Below are 18,513 nucleotides of genomic sequence, written 5' to 3'. Positions count from 1 at the left end.
ATAAATAACAATATGCATTTTTCTTTAATCAGAGTAGGCTCATTACTATATCACATGCACCGGCAAAATGTATACATTCAGAATCAAGTATTAAATAGTACCACTTGTAGCATTGTCACCCTCCATATTACAGTAAATTCAGCTTTGTTACGTTCTAATAGTATGTAAGATTGTATTCTACGATGTATTTTGCCACAATACATTGTAACTAAGGTAGGGTAGAGGAAAGTCTTGATTTACCGCGTTTAGGTAGCAGCTAGCGATCACGAAGGCACTTATTTTGAAGGCAGCGACAGGAAGTGCCTGGATAGAGTTTTCACTTGCCAACACGTTCCTGTGCGTGAAATTCTTTAAGTTGGAGTCATTGTTCGCATGTTTGGAACAGAAGTGAGTAGGTGTCTGGCATGATTATATCCAAAAATTCTGAACTGCCAAGACACTATTCAAGTAAAAGGGCCAACTGAGACGAATGAGATTTGAACGGGTCTTGTGGACATATTTTCCGTTTTTTTTTTTTTTTTTTTTTGGCTGGTTGAGTAAGAAGACGGTGAGTGAAACTCCTGATGGAAAGGAAGGAAAGGGGGAAGACAATGAGGAGGAGCTGAGGAACTATGTGGCAAAGCTCTCATGTACTTATCCCACAACGACACCAGTAGAGCTGTGGTTATATTTCGGAAAGGTGGTAAGTCATCTTTTTAACTACTAATGGCAGTTTGATGTGCTACATTGTTTATGTGGTTAGACGTCTCCACAAAAGATTCCCAGTCCAAAGCTTTAAAATGCACGCTCGCTGGTCTAACTTTGAGTTTAGGCAGGGCCGGAGCGAAGATTCAAAACTCCTGAGTACACAGCACCACCACAGGAAACAACAAAATCACTCTCTTGCTCTCTCTTAATCTCGCTCATAATTTAGTTTGGACTGTTTAGGGCTGGAAAGTGTTTGAATTACACATTCTCAGTTACAGTTGGCCACTTTATGCCTCCCTGTTTGGACACTTGAAGCATTGCTTTCCCCGCTTTGTGAAACAAAACGAAAACACGTCGTGGCTACAGGCTCCCAGACTTTCAAAGCCCTCTTCACACCTGCATAATAAGTGGTGGAGAAATACTGAATCCTTTGTGTATTTTTATATATATATATATATATATATATATATATATATATATATATATATATATATTGCTACAAGTAACGACATATAAGTGTGTACAGTTGATAAAATGTAGAACCTCAACTCCCCAGGTTAACCCCAAATTCCGTGGTCATGAACTCAGTGCCTTTAGCAGTCGCTTCAGTACTCATTTTAGACAGCCAGCTAACATCTAGTTTATTTTTTAACTCCTATTTTGACATCAGAATAGTCTTGCATTAGTGTACACTCCAAGCATTGCACAGCATTTTACTCATAGAGCGCTCTGTGACACTTGTAGAAGATTTAAATCTGTATCCTTCCCCTTCCACCCCTGTAGAGATGGAGGGAGAGAAAGAGAGACAGAGGGAGCAGCGAGAGGAGAAGGAGAGTAACGAGGCAGAAGACGAAAGGAGGAGTGATGACGACACTGACAATGATGAGGAGGAGGATGAAGGTTCGGAGGGTGCAGCACTGGTGTGGCAGGAAAGCTATGGTGAGGACAATCTGGGCCTTCCCATCATGCACTGGGAGGCACTGAGCCTGCGCATCGCTGAGCTAGAGAAGCAAGAAGAGGAAAAGAAGGACAAGAGGGCAAAGGTCAGATGTCATAGTCTGGGCTGGGACACTCTGTTTAATGTCTCAGTAAGAGAGTCCTCACAGGAAAAGGTCACAGTACTTTCACAGTCCTTGGTGGAGTTTAGAGTATATGAGTGTGTTCCAGAAAGCAGGTTTAGTCAGAAGTCTGTTAACTCTGACCTGTGAGAAACTCTGAGTTTTCAATGACAGAAACACCAGGAATTTCTTCAAATTTGGCCTAAAAGTCTACTGGGACTCCAGGATGAACTGATTCGATTTTGGTGCTCAAAGGTCAAAGATCAAGGTCACTATGACCTCACACTCGTCTTATTCTAGTCAAAGGCAATATGTCAGGAACGCCTGGATAGAATTTCATTACATCTGGCACAAATGTCCACTTGATTGAACTTATGGTCAAAGGCCAGTGTGACCACACACTTTTTGACCATAACTTAAGAATTCATACACTAATTACGACAGAAATTCACACAAAGTCTGATTGGATAAAATGATGATGGGATAACATTTTCTATCCAAAAGGTCAACTTCACTGTGACATCATAAAGTTCTGCAAAAACACTTTTCTGGCCATTGTTCAACACCATAACTAAAAGAAGGGCAGATTGTGACCATATTTCAGATTTAGTCAGATAATGAATATGTGTCCACCATGAAACTGTGGTGGTTATAGATTTTCTGTGCTGCCAGGTTGAAGATGGGTGTGAGGCATCCTCACTTTACAATGCGTGGCTTCTTTACAGCAACATCCATATTTGAAGCATTGCAGTCCACCACAAGTTCACTGGTGTTGCTGATATTAAGCTAATGGTGATATTGGTTGTCATTGCACCATGTGATGAAGCTCTCCATCAGTCCTCTGTACTCCACTGGAAAATCATCTCTCAGTCATGATGGCATGTTTCTCACTGAACATTATTAACTAGAACCATACATGTCAAAGTAGTGCAAACTTACATTTTGCTATTGTATTGTAATGCACACTGACTGACACAAAAGGGGATAAAAAGAAAGCTCAACTTCAATAATCTTAGTCTCTGCAGATAAATCGTCTCTCAATTAAAAACGTCACAAATGATAAACAATGACAGAATCCAAATCCAAAACCAAAGCTAAGCACCTAGAAACAGCAGCAGCTCAGCCCATAGTTCCCAGTTGCAGAAAGACTGATATTAAACATGAGAATGCTTTATTCAGTGTTTGAATTATTGGGTCTGTTTGGAGGAGGAGGAGACCGCTGTGGGTTAAAAACCTCTTGAACAATGCACACTAATCTAAAAATTAGATTGCAGTGGTGGTTGTTTAACAAGGAAGATAATGACTCCTAAGATCCCATGCTACTCTTAAGGTCATCAAACTGTGTCTTTGGTTATGTGTTTTTGATTGAGAGACCCCTAGTGGATAAAGATTACACACTGTTGAAGCCTCCCAAATCGGTAAAGCCCGTGTATTTTTATTTGTAATCTTGCTCTCAGACAAGGTTCTAATAGTTTTGAATTTCCAGTTTTTTATTTTAGGTTTGAGGCTTAGAAAATACTTCAAATTCAAATATGACAGTCATTCTAAAGAAATTAGAGAAGTAAATAGCAATCACACCAATGAAGAATCTATTTATAGTATTGTCCCAATTTGCTTAGGTTGTGTTTTACCTGTGTAACACATGTCTGGTGTGTTTTTAGAGTGGAGTTTCTTCTCTGGAGCAAGGCAGAACTCCAGTGAGCTGGATGGAGGACAGAGGAAAGAGAGCAGAGAGCTGGGAGGACGGAGATGACGCCTGTAACAGCCATGTGCTGGCACTTACTTCCCGGTAAGTACACACACACACACACACACACACACACACACACACACACACTAATACCAAGAAATGCCAAATCTAAATGTAGATTTATTGATTGATTCCAGTTGAAGAAGCACAGAACTAACAGTCTGTCGATAGTCCCGTTGTTTAAGATTGCATGCAGGCTGTACAATTTGCAGTTTACACGAAGCCCCACGCTATGATATGCAGTTAATGGGTGGAATACAAATAGAATCACAGTCCGCTTTATTGGCCAAGTACCGTGGCAAGTAGAAGTTTGGCCACCCCTGGTCAGAATTTCTGTTAGCGTGAAAAGCTAAGCAAGTTAAAGATGACCTGATTTCCAAACAGAATGAAGTCAAAGATGACACATTTCTTCAATATTTTAAGCAAAATTACTTTTATATTTCCATCTTTTATTGTTTCAAAATAACAAAAAAGGAAAAGGACCCAAAACACCCTGCATGGTCAGTTCTTAGTAACACTAACTTTGACAAGTATCACAATTTCACTTTTGACTTTTTCAATTCTTGTTTGGAGGATTTTCACCCATTCTTCTTAGGCAGTCTTCTCTTTTGAGGTCTATCCACAGATCTTAGATGATGTTTAGGTGCAAAACCTTCAGCTTGGTCTTCTTGAGGTTGTCCAATGTGAATTTTGAGGTGTGCTTAGCTTCATTATGTTGTAGTAGAAACCATCCTCTTTTCATTGTGAGAGTTTTTACAGATGGTCTAATTTCAGAATTTGCTGGCATCGAACCCATTCTTCCTTCTTCCAGTGAAATGTTCCCTGTGCCTCTGGCTGCAAAACAATCCCAAAGCATAATCCATCCATCCTTGTGCTAAACAGTAGGAGAGGGGTTCTTTTCATGTAGTTCTGCACCTTTTTTCTCCAAACATACATTTGCTCATTGCCACCAGAAAGTTCTATTTTTAACTTCATCAGAGAACTTGTTTCCAAAAATCACATGGCTTGTGTAGATGCTCTTTTGCAAACTTCTGATGCTAAATTTTGTGGTGAGGACACAGGAATAGTTTTCTTCTGATGACTTCTTCATGAAGAAGTCATGTTTCCAAAAAAGTTGGAATTGTGTAAAATGTAAATAGAAACAGAATGTGATGATTTGCAAAACTCTGAAATTCCACATTTAATTGAAAATAGCACAAAGACATATCAAATGTTGAAACTGAGAAATGTAATTGTTTTGGAAAATTTTATCCTCATTTAGAATTTGATGTCAACAACACTCTGTACATTTAGAAACAGAGCAGAATAACTGCTCTCATTTTGAAAGTGGAATGTTTTCCATTCTTCGATTCTTCGATCTTCTACGATTTCAGCTGCTCAACAGTTTGCGGTCTCCTTTTTTATAGTCTATGTTTCATAATGCACCAAACATTTTCAATAGGTGAGAAGTCGGGACTGCAGCAGGCCAGTTTAGCTCCTGGCCTCTTTTACGATGGAGCCATGCTGTTGTAATACATGCAGAATGTTGTTTGGCATTGTCTTGCTGAAATAAGAAAGACCTTCCCTGAAAAAGATGTCTACTTGGCAACATGTTGCTCCAAAACCTGTATGTATGCTTCAACATTGATGTTGCCCTCACAAATGTGCAGATTACCCATGCCATGTGCTTGAACGCAGCCCCATACCATTAGGGATGCTGGCTTTTGAGCTCTGTCTGTCACAGAGGAGTGAACTTCTCCTCATCTTTACTTCAGAAAGACTCAACCTCTCTCGAATGCTCTTTTCATACCCAATCATGTTACTAACCTGTTGCCAGTTAACCTAATTAATTGATTTCACGACTTTTCCGGTCGTTTGTTGCCGCTGTCCTAACTAGCAATCTTACAAGCAGTTCTCTCAGAAAGTTTTGTTGGTCTTCCAGACCGCAGCTTGAAATGGGCTGCAATGTTACCCCTCCAGACATTTTTCACTGTCAATATACAGTACGTCCATTAAAAATGTTTGTTTTTGCCACTAACAAGCTCAGGTTGTGATTCCAAGTGTCTGACAAAGTTATGGAAAGGATCCCTATGGAGACAGATCTTTTTGTTAAGTGTTAAGATCTGTTTCATTTAACCAGAAACAGTTGTTGTATCGCTCTCGCCAAAGCCACCAGACTCCTTTCACAGAAACAGTACTTCTATCATCATAAAACACAATTCATTCAAACTCGACAGAAATAAAATAAAACGCACCAAAACCTTCTTGTTTGTCTTTCAGTATTCTAACAATCACCACCAACTCAGGTTTGGTTGACATACAACTAACTCATCTAACTGACATTGCTCCTCCTTCACCTACCTGCTCAACTGATGAGAGCTTAATGCCATCAAGTGGTATTGAGAGCGGTTGTATCGGATTAGTTTTATGATTACAATTATGAGTCCATGAGCACAATATCAGACCAGATACCTGATACTAGTATCAGTATCACTGCATCCCTACTACAAATTTTCCACTTTTCCCCCTGTGAGCTAATGTTTTGTAATTGTTTCTGGATAGCTGTGAATGTCATTTCTCAATACACAGCATTCAGTCAGTCTGACTTGTCCCCAAATGACCACCAGTATAAATCTACCGAATCAAGTCTGTTTGACTCTTGCGTATCCTCCAGCCTGCAGACACAGATGAATCTTCAGCTCTGCTTCATCAACAACAGTGAAAGTGAGGAGGAGGAGATGGATAAGGAGGAAGAAATCAGCAAGGAGGAACGCAGCAACACACGAGTAAGTGCCTCTAACACAAACTGTACTGTACTATACTTCAACTCTTTTGATTATTTTCTTCTTTCATTTGGAATTTCCAAAAAGTGAGACAATACTTAACACAAAAGACTCAAAAGAGCAATAATGTTATGTAATAAAGGTGCATTATCACCACCAACTTGCTCTTTGGTCATATGAGAACGTGATAATCAGTCCTGCTGCCAAAATCAAGTGATCTTGCAAGGTACCTGTATTGCTATATTGCACTACCCACCCCAAGTACTTATTGGAAATACTCCGTTTGGTCTAAGTAAGGGTTGGCACCTGGGTAGTGTGCAGGAGGAGAAGGACTTATCCATGTAAAGATGTACTTGTGTTGATATCAATACCACATGTAAATGGATGTATTTGCAAAATCAGCCAGTGGAAAGCAATATACAGGCAAACCAGAACAGAGTATGTAACAGCTACACTGCATTGCATGACGTATGCAATGTCGTGAACACACCCACTTGTTCACTGTGTAGCAGGTCAGCAGTGTGTACACTGTAAATGACATTGTGTAAATAGGACTCCAGGGATAGGTCCTGCAGTGGAAACAGGATTGTAGAATCTGTACTGGTGGACACATTTCTACTGTTGCACAATATATACCAGGGGTATTCAACTAAAATTCAAAGAGGTCCGGTTAGAGAAAATTTCCTAAAGCAAATGTCCGGAACATCATAATGTCATAACGTTATGATTTGTGTGATATATATACTGAAGTAGCCTAGTAGTTGTATCAACATCTGCATGTAATCAACATCTGATCAAATAAAGAAAGTACAATTCAAAAACATTTCGACAGTATTTATTGTCACTTAACATTAAACCAGGCAGATTTGAATTTAAAAATGAAATAGAGAAAATAAAATGTTTTTTGAAAAATTGTGCATTATAAAAGAAAGTGTTTAATTTTAGAAAAAGTAAAAGTGAAGCAACAGCTTGAATATTCCTTTTTCTTTGTTAACTTTCACATCTTAACAGTCTCAACTAATTTGAAAATAACAGCTGAACAGTTATACAGTTTCTCTTTCTTTCCCTCTTTTCCCACTCTCCACACTTTTTGTTGTTCAGTGAGGGAACTGAGCTCGAGCTTGTCCTGCCAGGATTTTAAACCTGGGCTGGAATGGTGTCAAGGCCATCCTCTTTGTCTTCTCTCCCGCTAACTCGTCTCTTTCTCTTTGTCTCTTCCTGCCTTTCGCTCACTCGCCTCTCCGTCTTCTCGCCCTGTATCGCTTCTTTCTTTTTCTATCTTTCTAACTTTCTAATTTTCTATCGTCTCTCCGTTCGCTTCTCACTCCTCATCTGACTGCAGTCAGAGTTGCTATGTTTATCGTCCGCAATGCAGAGATGCGACTGGCTGGGTAGCATCACGTGGGATGGCTTAACTCGCATGCAATTGGTTTGTGCGTTTCCTCAGCCGCTAAACCGGTGCCGTAAAGACTAGAAAAGTTGAGCCGGTTAAAATATAAGTGTCCCGTCAAAATTTGAAATCCCTTAATAATTTACTGGTTATGGGTCCGGGTCCGTATAGGACGGTGTCTGGGTCCGGACTTGGACCACGGTCCGCCTGTTAGTGACCCCTGATACCATTCTACCACCCAACCCTACTACAGTTTATATTAGATGAGCTGAAACCAAGTTATCTATGTGGTGCAACTAGGTGATTGCAGCAGCAAACTGTAAAAAAGAAATAAAGAAGAGTAATAGGAAGTATCAACAGAACCACACCCTCCTCTTGTCAGTTCATGTATATCTTCTCCATGTTCTTTCCACACCGTTGTCCATCCTAGCTAATGAAGAAAGGGATTGGTCATGTCAACAAGAATCCTCAGCCTCCTACCAAGCCAGATAAACCAAAATCCAAAGGCTTCAGGAACACTCTGAGGAACCTACGAGACAGACTGAGAACAGACCACAAAACTTTGGTGAGAGTTAAACGTCTAATAGTATTGCAGAATCTTTTACTCCAAGATACAGTTTGTCACACTTCTCTTTCGCCTCTCCTTTCTCTTGCCCTCCTCTCATCTCATCCTCCTCCTTTCTCTCCTCTCCTTTCAGACTGCAGCCTGTAGTGATCTTGCAGTCCAGAGAAGACATTTGGAACACAGTGATTTACAAAACTTCAGTATTAAGGAGCTGAATGCTCTTTCTGTGTCTCTCAGCAAGACCATACAAGGTAACCACCTACACATAGTAATAACACTGCATCTTTTGCCTCTACAACTTTCTTAACTTCAACCCTAGTTATAATTTAAAAAGAAAACATGACTGTTTTCCTTTCTCAGATGCACCACACCTCTTAAGTGCTACATAAGCATGTTGAACTTATTTTTCATCTGTCCACATCAGACCTAAGCTCGGAGCTGGTAGGTAGTCTCCAGGTCCGAGACCAGCTGAGGACAGAGCAGGACGCCATGCTGCTGGAGGTCCAGGATCTGACATCGCTATGAACCTGCCAGTCACTCCTGGCTGAAGTTCACCTGTGAAGTCATGATGGATTATGTTGCACAAACATTTGTGTCATACTCTGTGTGAACTTTGTTGTGAGTCAGACAGCACCACAGTGGCCTCCACAAACATCTCAGTCAGTCCCTCCTGCTCTTGGTCTGACCAGCCAGTCACTGTTAAGAGTGTCACTCCCTGAAAGGACTTGAATATCAGTTGCATAGTATTTTGGGGTATTTTTTGTTTGCATTGTATATTTATAAGGGAAACTTTGTCTCACTGAATCGCAGTGTCCACCAGCAGTGCTTTTAATCTTGCATGTGGCAGAACCACAGCTTTGTCTTGCCAGGTACAGTCACAGTGTCAGAGCCATATGGTACCATCAACTACTGAAACTGAGCTGGACACAACAAATAGTGTATGGTGGCCTTTTTTTTCTTTTTTCTTTTTTTGAAATGATCTTTTGCCATCTTATTCTGAGTCAGATTAGAAGACCAGTATAAAGTTCATCTCTATTATGCCCACATCATATGAAAGTCTGGGCCGCGCTAAATCCAGTTTAGCACCAATACTGGGAGCAAGGGTTCCAACCCTAACACACCATCACAATTTTTGTATATGCTTATTCTGAATTTGATACCAGCAACATGTTTCAAACAAGTTGGGACAGGAGCAGCAAAAGACTGGGAATGTTGTACAATGCTCCAAAAACACCTGTCTCTCAGCTCTCAGCTTCAGCAATAAAGATATTTTGCTTTTTGTGGTTAACAAAAGAAAAATAACATTTTGGTTCAGCCAATCTGGATGAGGGGATGTCGAGTTTGAGGTTGGATCAGAATGTTTTTGTTGTTTTGGGCACATAGAAAGGATACTGATACTGACCTCAGCTGAGGGTTTGATGGCAAACTCACATATTTTCCCAAACATCAGAATGTTCATTGAACAGATTCATCCAGTGTTGGTGAAAGTTCGCTTTGTTTCAGCTTTTCTCCCATAAAGGTACCCCGTGGAGGCTTTGACCACCAGTAGCACAATGCAACAAAGATGATCAACTGGTCCCTGTTTAGAAATGAACTAGAAATCAAACCAAAATTGCTGTTTTGTGTTGTCAAACATATGTTTCTTATGTAAATAGCTCTTGCATTTTTTGCTATTTAACATTCCTGCAATTTGCAATTTTTAAAATGAGCTTTTCTAGTTGGTACAGTATATGTCTGTCTTGACTGGCTTTTATTGTTGACTTGCCAAATCAGGCAGTGTCTCTATAGGCTCAGTGATAAAGTGGAATTGTACATGTATAGTCATACATTTTTATTTGACATTTTCTATCCAGTTATGTTATTCTGCTTGGTTACTTCCTGTTGTTCAGTGGTCTCCCTGAAAATGGTGTCAGAGGATGAGGCTTGTTTTACAGTTAAAACTTTGCTGGAACCTCTAAACAGTGTGTGGCACTGTTTTAAACATGTACAGAAACAGCAGGACCGTATTTAGCCTTTAAAAAGCAGCAAGTGGAACAGCATCAGTATCATACAACAGATACCAATATACATACATTTTGTTTTGTTTAGCATCCTTTCTAAATGCTTAAACTGCAATGTAAAAGGGATTCCTGTTAAGAAGCTATTACTTCTGCCAACTGAACCATCTCTCTTTCTTTTCTGTTTTATTAAGTGTAGTTATGTTCTCTGATCTTTTCAGAAAATGTTTTTGTGTTTTGTATTCATGCATGTGTAGGCATCTTAGGTGGAGTTAGTAAAGAACTAAACTTTGATGTTATGTACAGCAAATCAAGCACATATTGATTTTTCTTCACCTGCCTTTTTTGGCTATGTAAGGGAAGATACTTTTTATCTGTTTATTCAATATTTTTTTTAGTCTTGGCATAAGTTTTTAATATTTATCATACTACAGTATACAAAAAGAATGTTTACGTTATCCTCATAACTTCAGTATAATATACATTTCCACAGTGCTAACTCCATCAGTTTACAGTATGTCAGTCATGTCATCCTCACCACTCCCCTGCTTTCACTTTCTCTTTTTAACAAAATACTGCTCCCATTCACAAAGTAACTACATTCAACTCTGACATTTTTTTGTGTTCGCTGCTACCTACATTAAAAGACTTCCAACAGCTCATTCCTGGTAAGCTGTTTGTGTAAATCTACTTCAGGAAGTGTTGAGTTTCATTCACATTAACTTAATGCAGAATTAATAAAAATTGCAAAGGAGAAATTATTTGAACAATTTGGTGATCAAGCCAGTCTACTTAGCAGCTTGACCCAGAGCAAATCAATTGCTGGCCATGATTCATGATACTGATAGAAGATGATTCTTACATTTAACATCACCGTCACATTCAAGATTTAGAATATTAAAATGCAACAGGCTGTGAAACTTGCTGAGAATGTTGATGTTTGTAAAGGGCCTGTCCCTTTTGTTTTCATAGGCGTATCCTTAAAATTCCACTCTGACAAATTTTACGTTTTATTTATACTGCTGGCTCAACCAATAGTTAAATTGTTATTTTGATCAGAAAACTAGTTATTGGTGTGACTACCATCAGCCTCATGCAGTGTGACACAACTACTTTGCATAGAGTTGATGAGGCTGTTGATTGTGGCCTGTTGAATGTTGGTCCAGTCCTCTTCAATGGCTGTGCATAGTTTCAGAAACTGGAACATGCTGTCATAGACACTGATCCAGAGCATCCCAAACATGCTCAATGAGTGACATGTACAGTGAGTAAGCAGTCCATGCAAGGACTTGGATGTTTTTAGCTTCCAAGAAATGAATACCTAACAACATGGAGCCATGCGTTATCATGATATCAATGGGCCACAGATTCTCATCACATTATATAATGTGCATTCACATTTCCATCAATAAAATGGAATGTAAATTTGATGTTAGCAAACTGCTTGCCCACACGATGCCATACATGTTGTGCACCATCAACCCAGTACAGTGTAAACCAGGATTCATCTCTGGAGAGAACACTTCTGCAAGGTGCCAGACACCATTGAAGGTGAGAAGAACTGTCAGGTCAAGACCCTAGGACGCTAAGCACTCATATGAGCTTCCCTGAGACGGTCTCTGACAGTTTGTGTGGAAATTCTTTGGTTGCGCAAACCAACTGTCACCATCAGCTGCTCAGATGGCTTGTCTCAGATGATTTTCAGGTGAAGAAATTTGCATGCAGGTCCTGGGGTGGCATGGTTACTCATAGCCTGCAATTGTGAAGCCGACTGGATTTATTGCCAAATACTAGGAAATGACATTGAAGACAGTTTTATTGCCTCACAGCTAGAAGGTCCCGGGTTCGATTCCTACCTGGGGCACTGGGGGCATGTCTTCCACCATGCCTTCGGTGCCTGCTGCTCGTGGAAAGGGGCCTTTCTGTGTGGAGTTTGCATGTTCTCCCCGTGTTCACCTGGGGTATCCTCCATAAAAAAAAAAACCCACTAAAAACATGCAAGAAGATCACCACCTGACCAATGGTGACAGGAAGGAACTGGGTCCCCGGGCGCCGCTGTCGGCTGGCAGCCCACCGCTCCTGGTCTGCCGCGGAGGAAGGACTACCAGGATGGGTCAAATGCAGAGGAATTAATTTCACATAAGCATGGCGTGTCCATGTAATGCATGTGGCTGTGTGGAGTAATTAATAAAATACGTCTCTTCTCTTCTTAAATTAACATTCAGTTCACAGCCAACAGCTCTAGTGGACATACCTGCCCATGCAGTTTGTTGAGTTAGCCTCTTTTACTTTGCTGTCTGAACTGCCTTAAGAAATTATGTTCATGTCACCCAATAATCTGTTTATGGAAATTAATTATTTAATACCTGTGACCATGCCCTGCAATCGACTGGCAATTCAGGGTGTACCCTGCTCTCGCCCGTCAGGACCTAATGGTAAATTCCATTCTGTACTCTTCACATACTCTACACAGACAGATAAGCTGTAACACAGAGCTTCCAAGTTTATCCAGTCAAATATTTAGGAATAAAGCAGTCATGTTTGAAAGATTACTCATCATCCTCTGCTCGGTTCTGTATCCATTTTCTTGGGAAATCCCAACACACATACACACACATACACACACACACACACACACACACACACACACACACACACACACACACACACTTTATCATCTGTTCGTCCACAGTTAGCCAAACTGCAACAAACACTGAAAGCACCCTCAGGGTAAGACAAAATATTAGCTTGTTCAAGCCCATCAGAAGCCCCAGCTGGTGGCTGTACCCTGCTGTATGGATTACAAAGGAAGCCCCATCTGTGTGGGGTTTTGTGCGGGGATGACCAGGGGAAAACTATGGACTGATCAATATGATTTATGTAGGGAAAATAGACAACAGAGGCTGGATTACATTAGCACACACACCAGTTCACTTTGTAAACACAGCTTGCACACGAAGTAAATACACTCACATGCTCTGCAGAGGAGCAAATATTAACAGTCAACAAATATTAAAATACATACCAATTTAGCCCAAAATTTAGCCCCTAAACTTCAAAATACCTGGTACGTCACTCTAATTCAGCATCGACTACCAGCCGCCTTCAACCTAGCGGGGACCAAAACAGGTCAGAAATACATGAGACTGATAAATGTGACACATATTCAAACCAGACAATATAGACACACTAAGCACAGAACAGGCCTATGAGTTATTCCTGCACTCCCGCCTTCCCTGCATGTCAGTGTGGAATGAGGCGTGCACCTGCCTCACTCCACGGTGCTGAACCAAGTGTTGCAACCTGCGTTCCTCCTGCAGGCAGCCCTATATCTACAGCTTGACTAATTGGTACACCTACCCTTTTCCTGCTCTGTGCCACCCACCACATATGGACAGCAGGTCTTCTCAATATTGTCTGACATCATAATTTGTTTTCACTTTGCTCCACACCACTCTCAAAACCCAGGCAAAACCACATTATTATGGATCCCACTGCTTTTCTTGACAAGACAAGCCTGCCTCCGATTGGTTGCCTTCATTGTTCAGTTGGTGAGGCATGAGGACTGAGATTTGAATTAGGGTAAGAATATAAGGGTAAGATAATCAGAGTAAGAGTAGGGTGAATCAGAGGCACATTGGGGCATTTTTGGCAAGAAAAGCAGTGGGATCCATAATAAAGTGAATAAAACAGCATGGCAAATGTCTCCATGGAAAAAAAAAGAGAAGGGGAAGGGGATGCAGAACTGAAGCAAAGTGCTGTGAGAAGAAATAAACCATTCATACCGTCTCCTATCATGGGAATGTCAGATCTCTCCCTAACAAGATAGAAGAGCTAACGGCACTAACCAGTCTGCAGAGGGAATACCGGGAGTGTAGCGTGATGTGCTTCATGGAGACGTGAATGAACTCACGCCAGACACGCAATTTTCAACTGCTTAGAGCTGACAGGAGAGCGACAGAGTGCGGTCAGGGGAAGGGTGAGGGCATAATGATGTTTGTGAACAACAGATGGTGTAACCCAGAGCACATCAGTATAAAGGAGCAGCACTGCATGAGACACAGAGCTGCTAGCTGTTAGCATTCAGCCATATTTTCTCCAAAGGGAGTTCTTGCACATCATTGCAAAAATGGTGTACATCCCCCCCATTGGCTGATGTTGCATGAACATGTAAGCTACTACACACTGTGGTTTTACAGCTGCAGACATCGCACCCCTAGACTCTCCTCCTCATCTCTGGAGACCTAAATCACACTTTCCTGTCCTCCACTCTGCCTATCTTCACCCAGTATGACCAGACCACTGGACTTACTATATGCAAGAACTAAGGATGCTTACAGTTCTTCACCCCTCCCTGCTGGGCCATCTGATGAAAAAACCTTGTTAATCTGTTCCCTGCATATATTCCTTTGATGAAAAAACAACTGCCAACCATAAGGTATGTGAGACGATGGTCAGAGGAGTCCAGTATGGCACTGAGGGACACTTACTGGCAAGTGTTGTGCAGTCCACATGTGGAGGACATTGACAGTTTAACGACCTGCATGACAGACCACATAAACTTCTGAGTGGAAGACACTGTGCCTATCAGGAAGGTATGTTTTCCCAATTAACAAACCCTGGTTATCTTTAGATCAGGGGACAAAAATGAGCTGAGGAGGGTGCAGAGGGAGCTGAAAAGGGAGCTAAGGAGAGGCAACAACAGCTAGAGGAGGAAGCTGGAGGAGCCTCTGCTGGGGAACGACATCAGAGAGGTTTGGAGAAGCCTAAAAACAATCTCAGGCCAGTGACAGTGGGAGGGGCCCTGAATCTGGAGACTGGGAATGGCCAAATGAACTGAATCTGTTTTTCAGCAGATTGGATTTTACCCTGTTTCTTCCCCAACCCACCAGAGCACAGATTGACTACATTTCCTTCTCCCCACCTCACTCAACAGGAGCCACACCCCAGTCCACCTCCCAGCCTTTCTAAACAGCTGATCATGTGAGGAAGGAGTTCAGGAAGATGAAGGTGAAGAAGGCTACAGGTCCTGATGGCATCAGCTCAAGACCACTAAGGGACTGAGCAGATCAGCTCTGCAGGGTCATTTTGCATATCTTCAACATGAGCCTCAGTATGGAGAGAGTTTCAGTCCTATGAAAAACTTTGTGTGTGTGTGTGTAAGGGGGGTGGGAGATTAAGGATGAGATTGGTGGAAACTACTGTTAAGTAGAGTAGCAGATTATTTTCAAACAGGGAGTAGGTTCTGATTTGATCGGGTAGGAGCACACTTACAGTGATCTTAATTAGAAGGATCGGACATGACAGATGCCAGTACAGTGACCACAATAATTTATTTACAATGCTTACAACAAAGGAGCCACAGAGAATTAAAACCTTTACTGAAGGGATTAAAACTAAACTATATAAAATACCACTAGGCGGGGGTAAAACCGTCGTGGCAAAAACAACCAGAGTCTTTGGAATACAGACGGCCAGACTGGATACATCCCAGCCCACGGCGGTGGGGGACTATACGTCGTCGGGTGCTCCAGGCACCTCAGCTGTCCTTCCCGGCAGCGTCACGGAGGCCACCTGTAAAATAAAATAAAAAATGCGCGGCCAATCAGTCTCACACACCAGGCAGAGCGCTGTGCCCTGCCGCTGTGGATATGCGACTCTGGGGTTTCTGCCTGGGTCTTCAGCCCACCGCTCGAGTTGCTGCCTCCTGCGGTACGCTTGGCGTCTTGCTAAACTTCCACTGCCTCCTCGTCTTGTCCGGTACCTCCCTGTGACAAGCCAAGTCTCTTTTGCGTTTTCGTTTTCTTTCCGTTGACGTCCCGCTCCGCCGCCCTCTGTCTGCGCGTCCCTGTATCTAAGTCTCTCCTCTCCGTCCCTCTCCCTGCTCCTCTTTTGAACCCCTCGCGATACTCTTTTTTCCGTTCTTAATTGGTGGAAAAGCCAGCTGTTGGGGGAGAAGGCAAAACTAATTCGGTATTTTATGTGACCTTCACGGGCAGTAGTATTCAAAAAAAAAATAAAATAAAATAAAAAAAATAAAATAAAAAAAATACAGAATAAGACTAAACAAACTGGTCAGAGTTGGCTCTGTCCTGGACCGCCCTCTTGACAAGATTGAGGAGGTGGGTGAGAGAAGGATGTTAGCCAAGTTGACATCACACCATGGACACCCCCTCCCACCCCCTAACCCTAACCCTGCATGAGACATTGGGGCGCTTAAGCGACTCTTTCTGTAACAGACTTCTACATCCACTGTCTAATAAAGAACGCTTGGTCACAGGTCCTTCATTCCAGCAGCTGACAGACTGTTTAACTCCAGCATCATTTAATGAGCACTGTGTTGATGTTGTTTCCCATTTCAACATCAAAAAAACTTGGTTTTTAGCTCCAGTGTTCCCTAATGGGGGCCCCCCACACTGGGAGTTGGTCTTGGTCTACTGATGGGGGCGCTGCCGAGGGGACGGCTCTGGCCTGGATGGCTGGAGGCCTCTGCACCTTGGTGTGGGGCCTCCTGTCTGCCTGGGTTGGTGTGATCTCGGGCGGCGCTCCCTAGTCATGGGCCGGGGTGGTTGTGTCATGAAGTAGATTTAACAAAGGTGAACTAAGAGGTGTTTAGTTTCCCTCTTCCTGGCAGCAATCCTGATTTCCAAAGGTCCGCTTACAGATAAGATGTCAAGATGCAATACAAATAAAGTTGACTGGCAACTGCACAAAAACATCTGAGTTATCTTACAGGGTGAAACCGGCATATAACTGTCTGAATTTTCCTCATGTGTCATCTGTTGCTTTACTTCCTGTGTTTTCCGCAATGTGATTGTTGATTTGTTCCACCTGTACATTGTTAGTCTTTGCAAACACTTGGCCACAGTGGTGAGTAAAACCTTCCTTTTAACAGGCAGAAACCTCAGACAGAAACAGGCTCTGGGTAGGGTTGGTCAACATAGCATTGTGTGTAATAAAGTTTTTTTTATTTAAAAACTCATCATGTTAGATTGTGGGATCATCAGGTGCAGAAAAATGTATTTTCCGAAAAATGTTTTGGAATACTGAACTGAACTGTGATGGATAGACTGTATGATAACATTGCATGGGTATACTTTCTGTTTCAATCTATGTACAATTTTCAAACGATACAGGCACCACAGGCATATGAACTAAGGAATACGAATCACAATAGAAGTTGTCTCAGGAAACTTTGCATATAAAGCAGGTTAGAGCATGAATGTGTACAGAAGGAGAGGTAGAGAAGCAGAGAGGAGCTCAGTGTATTATGGGAAGTCCCCAGGTAGTCTAATGCTTATAGCAGCATACAGTAACTAGGGACTGGTCAAGGCAAGCCTGAGTCAGCCTTAACGGTATGCTTTATCCAAAAGGAAAGTTTTAAGCCTTCACTTAATGTAGAGATCAAAGATAGCTCCCAGATTCTTTACAGTGATGCTGGAAGCCAGGGCAATGCCATCCAAAAATAGCTATATCATTAGTTTCTAAGGTGTTAAGGGCCAAGTACTGTAACTTCAGTTTTGTGTTCATCCAGGTCTTTATGTTGAGTGGTTTCATCAGACTTCATTGATAAATATAACTAGGTATCTGCGCAGCAATGAAAGTTTATGCTTCCTGATAATATTTTCTAAAGGAAGCATGTACAGAAAACTGGATGAGAAACAGCCAAACTCTGCTAGCAAGGTGAGGTTGTGGAAGACTGTTTCATGTCACAGGTCATACACCATGGCAAGACTGAGCACAGCAACAAGACACAAGGTAGTTTCCCAGACAAAGATTTCAAAGCAGACTGGGGTTTCAAGATGTGCTGTTCAGGCTCTTTTGAAGAAGCACAAAGAAACGGGCAACACTGAGGATTGTAGATGCAGTGGTCAGCCAAGGAAACATAGTGCAGCAGATGAAAAACACATCAAGCTTATTTCCCTTCAAGATAGGAAGATGTAATGCCATCAGCTCAGAACTGCACAGCAAAAATCCCAGTGTATATTGTACTCTTTAAGTGTACATTTAACACCAGTTTCGGTGTCTATGTCCAAGAGTTCAGTGTTCACTGAACACCGTCAAAAGTGTAAAATATATACTCCAAATAAAGAGTTACATTAAAACCCTTACAGTGTGCAATCATACTCCGTTACTGGTACTTTTAGACACTATTCCAGTGCTTTTCAAAACCTGCAGTGTAAACCTAGAACTCCCAGAGAGTAAAAAATATACTCTAAGTGTTTTATAGAACTCTGCAGAGCTTATCATTTAACACTCTGAGAATGAGAATATACTCTATGACTGGTGAACACCTAACACTTT

General features: G+C 41.7%; 1 protein-coding gene across 2 annotated transcripts; it reads left to right on the top strand.

The window, feature by feature from the left end:
• Positions 1-312: 312 nt before the first annotated feature.
• LOC143316743 (schwannomin-interacting protein 1) lies at positions 313-10,870 on the top strand. 2 transcript variants are annotated; one of them, XM_076724367.1, is made up of 7 exons: positions 313-682; positions 1,471-1,730; positions 3,407-3,534; positions 6,149-6,260; positions 8,078-8,212; positions 8,346-8,463; positions 8,637-10,870. In XM_076724367.1, the coding sequence occupies exons 1-7, from the start codon at positions 628-630 to the stop codon at positions 8,735-8,737; spliced, it is 909 nt and encodes a 302-aa protein (XP_076580482.1). In that variant the 5' UTR covers positions 313-627; the 3' UTR covers positions 8,738-10,870. The 2 variants fall into 2 exon arrangements, with proteins under 2 accessions (XP_076580482.1, XP_076580483.1); XM_076724368.1 differs by having other exon boundaries at positions 367-679.
• Positions 10,871-18,513: the final 7,643 nt, after the last annotated feature.

The sequence above is a fragment of the Chaetodon auriga genome, chromosome 24 (genome assembly GCF_051107435.1).
Source record: "Chaetodon auriga isolate fChaAug3 chromosome 24, fChaAug3.hap1, whole genome shotgun sequence".
NCBI classification, from domain to species: Eukaryota; Metazoa; Chordata; class Actinopteri; order Chaetodontiformes; family Chaetodontidae; genus Chaetodon; species Chaetodon auriga.
This window is presented reverse-complemented; position numbering and strand designations above follow the sequence as displayed.